General features: G+C 42.6%; 1 protein-coding gene across 1 annotated transcript in view; it reads right to left on the reverse strand.

The window, feature by feature from the left end:
• AFF1 (AF4/FMR2 family member 1) overlaps positions 1–6,801 on the reverse strand; it is a 46,011-nt gene that overhangs the window by 21,183 nt on the left and 18,027 nt on the right. The window contains exons 4-7 of the mRNA XM_017744112.1: positions 3,991–4,035; positions 2,893–2,979; positions 2,270–2,306; positions 1,855–1,906 (exon numbers count right to left, since the gene is read on the reverse strand). Of these exons, the coding sequence (XP_017599601.1) occupies positions 1,855–1,906; positions 2,270–2,306; positions 2,893–2,979; positions 3,991–4,035 (221 nt within the window). The remainder of the gene's footprint in view (positions 1–1,854; positions 1,907–2,269; positions 2,307–2,892; positions 2,980–3,990; positions 4,036–6,801) is intronic.

Raw genomic sequence — 6,801 nt, forward strand, 5'->3', positions numbered from 1 at the left:
CCCTACACGGTCTGAAAAGCTGAATGCTTAATTTGGGCACACAGATGCCCTGGGATTTCATCTTCTAATTAACCAGCACAAACGCTGTTTGTTTTCATCCAGCCACACTTTGCAACACAAGCTACTCCAGGCAGCTGAATTTTCAGACAGTCACGTGTGCTTTGAACAGCACAGAAAGCCAGGCCTGTTGTGCCAAAGAAAACAAACACAAAAAAGAAGGGATGCATCAGTTCAAGGGAAAGATGTAGAGGAAGTCCTCGGGCAAGCCTCACTTGGACACAAACCCAGGCCACCCTGTTCCTCCTGCTTCCACTGCCTTTGCTGGCCATGGGCACACACATCCCTTGCAGGTGAGCACTGGCTCTGAAGGGCCCAACAACGATGCTGAGCAGAGAGGGGATTACATCTAAGGACAGAGCTCCTTAGCTAAAGAAGCCAAATTAACACGCCAAATTCACAATTCTGGCCCTGTGGGCTAAGAAAGGAGTCTTTTCCAATTCCTGTCTGCAGGAAAAGTCTCTTCTCTCTCTGCTGCCTGGAAAACTGACTGAAGGGCTAAAGGGATTTTTTAAAAGCAGCTGAGAACTGAAATAATGATGATGGCCATAGGGTAGCTGAGGAGGAAGGCACAGCCTGGAGCAGTTGGAAATACTAGTTTTAATAGTGCAGTGAAAATTTACAGAAGTCATTGAGGACTGAAGTGGGGTGGAAGAAAGTGAACCAAAATAAGGAGGAGATTAAGGGAGTAGCTGACTGCTCAGCAGGACACTATCCCATGCTCCCAGTGAGTGAGGGCTCCAGTGCATCATGCTGCAACAGTAGGAAAAGGAATGTTTAACAGACCCTACAGAGCTTGAGTGAAAAATTCTAAAATCGCAACCAAGACAGAGACATGCTTTTGCTCTTAATTGTGACTAGCCCAGTTTTGTTTTGTTTTTAATTAAATTATTTGTGATAAGGAAAAGGTAAACAAGTGGAGTAAGCTGTACAAGTCTGTAGTTTGCAGCCTTCCATGGAACAACACATCATGGAGTAATGAGATCTTTATGTATCATATCAACTGACAGACATTTAAATTTAATGTCTCAGCAAGTGCCTTGCACATGGACCCCTGTGCCTTCCAGACATGGAAAGACTTCCATTTGTTACTTGGGGCTCAGAACCCACCAATGCTGCATTTGGCCAAGTTAATCCTGAAAGATTAATGTCAGCCCACACAAAACTGCTTTCAAGCAACTTCTGTAATTAACCTAATTAGCAGATAACCACTTTTCACCTACAAGAACGGCACCAAGTTATTTTATGTACCAATTTTTTTTTCTTTAAAATTTCAGCCCTGGTTTTTACAGTTCTTGTAGCTGTAGCTTTACTAGCCCTCCCAGGCTTCAAAACAATATCCAGAATCAGATTCAGTTTGAATCCTTTGTAATTTATGTCAGTTGGATACATTATTGTAGGTTGAAGAGCACAGAAGTGTGATGTGAAACAGCCACAGATCAAAAGAACAAAATAACTTTAATCTGGCGCATTAATAGTTGGTTTTTTCCTTCAGTTTTGTTTTGGTTTTAATACAGTCATCATAAACATGACAAGGTTTAGTGGACTTGGCATTGTCAGGTTAAGGGTTAGGCTTGATGATCTTAAAGGTCTTTTCCAACCTAAACAATTCTATGATTCCATCATGCAACAATTCTATTTCTTCTGGTGAAAATTCCCTCCACTGAAGTTCTCTAAGAAAAATCAGACTGATAAAACCTTAATCTTCAGAAACATCAAGTAACCCAAAATTTAGTTCATTCCAGGTCCTTTTAATTAACTGCACAGTAGAGATGTGAACAGAGTCTGGTTACTTACGATGTTCTTGGCTGAGAACTAGGCAACGTTTCTGAAGGTGCTCCATACTGCTCTGGAAATCAGAAATGAATAGGTTGGGTTTATTTGCCTCCTTGTAGCCTATTTTACCCTATGGTTTCTGAGCACCAGAGTAGACTCATCTAGGACATAACTGTCATTCAGATTATTCATCATTTCAAATGAGGTTTCCTAATGAAATAATGTTTGTCTTCTGATGAACTACTGCCTTAATGTCTAGGTAATGAATGTATACAAACTCTTGAGCCATTTCTAAATTCATCACTGTTCAACAAAGCAGAGGAAACCACGCCTCTTAATTATTGTAAACATTTTACACGCCATGTATAACACACAACACAGAAAACTATCTGTCAATACACATATAACTGTGTATTTCCTTCGGGTATCTACTTACTCTGATCCTTTGCTACAGATCCTTCAGGTTGAAATTCCTAGAAAAAAAGGACAAAGTGCAAATTGAGAATAAAATAAATGAGCTCTCTTGTAAGAGCAGCATACTGATGATTTGTTTTCCATGTGTTACTTTACTGTAATAAACATTTCAACTAGCTTGTCAAAGCACCCAATAGTCTAAGCTGGCCTGACGTAGCTTAGCACGGACAGAAATGGTAATGTGCTACTGTCACCAAAAATGTGTTGCTAGCATATTAGGGGTATGTACATGCTTGAAGAAATATTTTAAAAATTTTATAAGAGCTGCCAAACACTTCTGTTTAACACAGTCAGCAAATATTTCTGTTGACAAAAAGATAAAATGTATTTTGTGTTTCAGCAGAGATACTTAAAATGTCTCAGAAAAGCAGCTGCATTTGAAGACCACAATTACAACAAACGTCTAAGTTGCGGAAGCATTTTTTTATTCATCCCCATTGTGCTTTAATTTATCTGACTACTTCTGAAGGTAATACCTTCTAATAGCCCTTAACGAGGGGGACAAAATCAGATGGAAACACATGCAAGAGCCAGAAAACTCTCTTCCAGTTTATCAAAAGTCCTGGCAGAAAGAGGGCATCTTACCTTTGCTGGGAATGGAAATTTGGAAGGCTCTGCTTTAGTAGGCGTATTAAGAGCTGTCAGGGGAGGTGGCCAAGAGCGGGTCATTTCCTGGAAAGAGATTGAGAGGAGCAGCTATCAGGATTTTTGCTGAAAGACACAGAACAAGTTTCATGCTTCAGAGATTCATTTGGATCTACCTCTTCATGCATTTGGACATGTTTCCCCATGTTGCTACAAAAATAGTGATATGCATTACTAACAGGCAGGAACATAGGATATGTCTGGTGAAACACAAAAGGATGCCAGACTTCCAGGTGGAATCCTCATGCTGCAACCCCAACCAGCACAGGGCAGCCAGTGGGCACCTGTGCACAGGTCCCCTCCAGCTAAAACACTGCCCCAACAGCAGCTTCTGGAGAGCAGTCGAGGCATCAGGATTTTGCAACCTCAAGCAACAGCAAGGGAAGTGAACTGCAGAAATCAAACTGTTCCACCAGGACTTCAGAGTCTCAGAATAGCATTTGACATCAAGGAACTGTCTCCTCAGGATCAGCACCACTGGCCTGGGAATCCCAAGGCATTTTCACACTGTGCACAGGGAAGGGGTAACATGGACTCAGCCACAGCCACTGGGAGCCTGTGCACTGCTCACAGAGTCAGTTCTGACACAAGGTTAGAGCAGAGACAGTTTTGCATCAGACCTGGCTTTGCTCTGCATGAGTAGACTGGAATTACAGTGAGGGAGCAGCAGCAATGCCATGCACAGACAGGTGGGAAGGACACAGGTGTGTTCCTGCTCAGGGCCGTGCTGCTGGGGCTGGCAGCATGGACACAAGGCAGCATGTCCAGAGCCTTTGGAGAAGGGGCACTTGGAAATGGCAACGCCCTGACTTGATGTAGGAGTAGCTCTGGCTGTCTCAGATGACTTGTCAGCCTCAAACTGCACCAGACTGTATTACATTTATGTACTGGTAAGAAAGACTGATCTTACAACTCCAGCTGACTCTTATCTTTACTTCTCTGCTGAGTGAACAGAAGCAGAGAGGTATTTTTTTCCCAACCATTACATTAAGGCAAAAGCTAAGCAAACCCAGAGATCTATTATTTAAGAGTACCTACCCTCAAAATTTCTTCAATGGACTGCACATCAATGGGGTTGGTTTGCTGTGACAAGAAAGAGGAAAGCAGCATGAGTTTGTTTGGGTTTTTTACCAACTGACATGAGACAAGCATGCACTCAGTGAACATTTGCTTACCAACAGCTCAATAAATTTCATGGAAGCCCATTAGTAATAAAATGCTAGTAGGGATTAAAATCCCCATCAGAAGGGCAGTTAATAATGCACTTCTAAAAAGCCTCTTGTTTTCAGGTCCTTGGCAGATGTGAGGGGAGATTCCAACAGGACGCTCAGCCTGGAATGGGGTAAAACACCTCAAACAAGGCCACCAGCGGCAAATGGTATTGCACAGCTACTGGTGGTAAATGAAGAAGGGGGCATCACAGTGCTTTTGGTGTTTAATAACGCTGAAACCAGTCTGACTCATCAAGTTAAACATCCTGATTGTGAGATGAAGGTGTGGCAGACCTGGTAAAGTACCTGATAAAGGAGCAAACATTCTACTGATACTACCAATAACTTATCTAAAGCTGCTGAGCTGACACAGCTGACCTGAAGATGTGACTGACAGTCAATCACTTGATATTATAAGAACCCAGTCCCAAATTTTAACAGCAGGGTCTTCTAACATATCCCTTCTCAGAGCGTATGTGTGGTTCCACACACTGATGTGCCCCAGCCATGGGGAACACCACTTCCCTTCCACAGATCAGCTTCTCACCTACTAACAAAGTGTGTGTTTTGAGAGTATCTGTTATTTACATGTCCTTTCCTAACTGATATCCTTAAAGGTGGCTGAAACAGAAAACGACCAAAGAGCTGAGTAGTCGTAACAAGCAAAATGCATCCCAGACCAGTTTCTTGTCTATAAACAAGAAATTCTATGGAAGTGTCCAGTCATCAGAGTAATTGCTGAAAGGGAAAGGCCAGGGAGACTTTATTCACATTCAAGGAAGAGGACAGTGAGCTACAGCACCCAACCAGAAGGAACTTCCCCAGAAAAAAGTAAAGAGCAAAGCAAACAAACACTTCAATAAAGTCAAAAATTATCATCCTTGGCCCTTTCACAGGAAGTCCACTCATCTGTTTCCCACATGCTGCACTATTTACATTGGAAGGAGAAGAGGAGATGAGGAATGCCTTTTCCTTGCAGCCCCATTTGTCTGAGTCTACATAAAGCTCTCTTTGAGGCAGTGCTCATTTGACAAAGCCTTGACTTTTCTTCAGAAAATCACGTATGGAGAGCTGCTTCTGACCTTACTCACCCAAACAAACAAAAGCTGAGGCACGGCCAGATTAGTCACACAAATGAAAGCAAGGCCTGCAGATGTGTCCCACAGCAGGCAGGAGGAGGGGACAGGGAGGGTGAACAGCAAGGAACTACCACATGGCAAGAGACCAGGATGCTTTGTAACTCACAGTGCCAAAAAAGGCACCTCTTTTCCTCTTCTACTTCCCAGCAAGCTTAACCTGGTAGCTCAGCCTAATTTATTTCTTAATACAGTAAGTGGAAAACAGCAGACATAAGCACTTGCATCTTCCTGTACAGATTGCTCCAGAAACTCCTGAGATATCCTATGACAGCATCACAAAAAAAAAAAAAAAAAAAAACTTCCCACAAAACCGGTAAGAAATCAAGATTCCTGCCTGTACAAAGTATTTGAAAATTCTCTCTGTAATAGATTGATTGCAACAAATCAAAATCAGTTTACTTCACCCATTTCAGAAACTTAAGATTTATGAGGTGATAAGTGATGACAAAAGTGGAATTCAATTAACCTGAGAATCAGAGAATATCTGTTAACAGCCAGTCTGGACCTCTCTTATCCTTGCCAAACAACCCACATCACCCTTCCTGGAGTTCCTTCTGATGAGTATGAAAAGACTTTGACATTGATACAGGTTTACATACACAGAGTATTTATGGTTCAATTGTCAGGAGGATTTATTGTAACCCCCAAGGGTTCAGTGACTGGTTGTTCACAGGTCCAGGGGCTCAGCAGAAACCACTTTGTTCCTCATGGCACAAAATTTAAAGGGAAAGAAACACACAACACTGAACAAGCACCACACAAGACTGCCATCGACAGCATAAGGACCTCTGTCTTTGTTGAATTTTTTAGGATACCATTATCAAATACATGGTGAAATGATTGCTCTAGAGATTACAATCACAGATTGTTCGGGACATGCACAGGGTCAAAACCACACCAAAACTGGTCAGAGTCAGCTGACTGCATGGAGGTTCTGCTCTCAGGTAGGACTGTGACTGTCCCTGTGCCCCAAACCTGTGGGGCATTCCCCCTTTCCCTCCATCCCAGCTCCAGTGACCGAGGACACTTCATCTTTTACAAAGCTATGCATCCAGTGCCTGAAGGAGGTGGGCTTTTCTGAATCCTGAGTATTTTCTTCCCTTTTGTTTGTTTGGTGTTTTTTTTCTCCAAGTCACATCTTGGCTGTGTTTCAGCTTGTTAAACCACTAAACCACCATTAAACCACAATTACCACCCAGCAGCAAGGGATGTCCTTGCCAGCTTTAAGAGAAGAGTTTAGGGAAAAGCAGAAATATGATGCTGCTGCAGGAAGAGTTAAAAAACCATAAAGCCAAAGAAATCCCTGAAATGAGCTCAGCTCCACTGAGGACTGTGGGTGTGGGAGATCAAATATTCCACGTTGCTGTCTATCCCTGCTAGCACTTTTACAGCCTTTCCTGGGAACACTATAATGTGCTCCCCACAGACAACTCCAGTTAAGCCTGGTGCATATTTGTTGTCTGACACTGACATTTGTACAGTCCCCAGCTAGGATTTCC

This window comes from Corvus brachyrhynchos, unplaced genomic scaffold (assembly GCF_000691975.1).
Source record: "Corvus brachyrhynchos isolate BGI_N302 unplaced genomic scaffold, ASM69197v1 scaffold229, whole genome shotgun sequence".
Lineage (NCBI taxonomy): Eukaryota > Metazoa > Chordata > Aves > Passeriformes > Corvidae > Corvus > Corvus brachyrhynchos.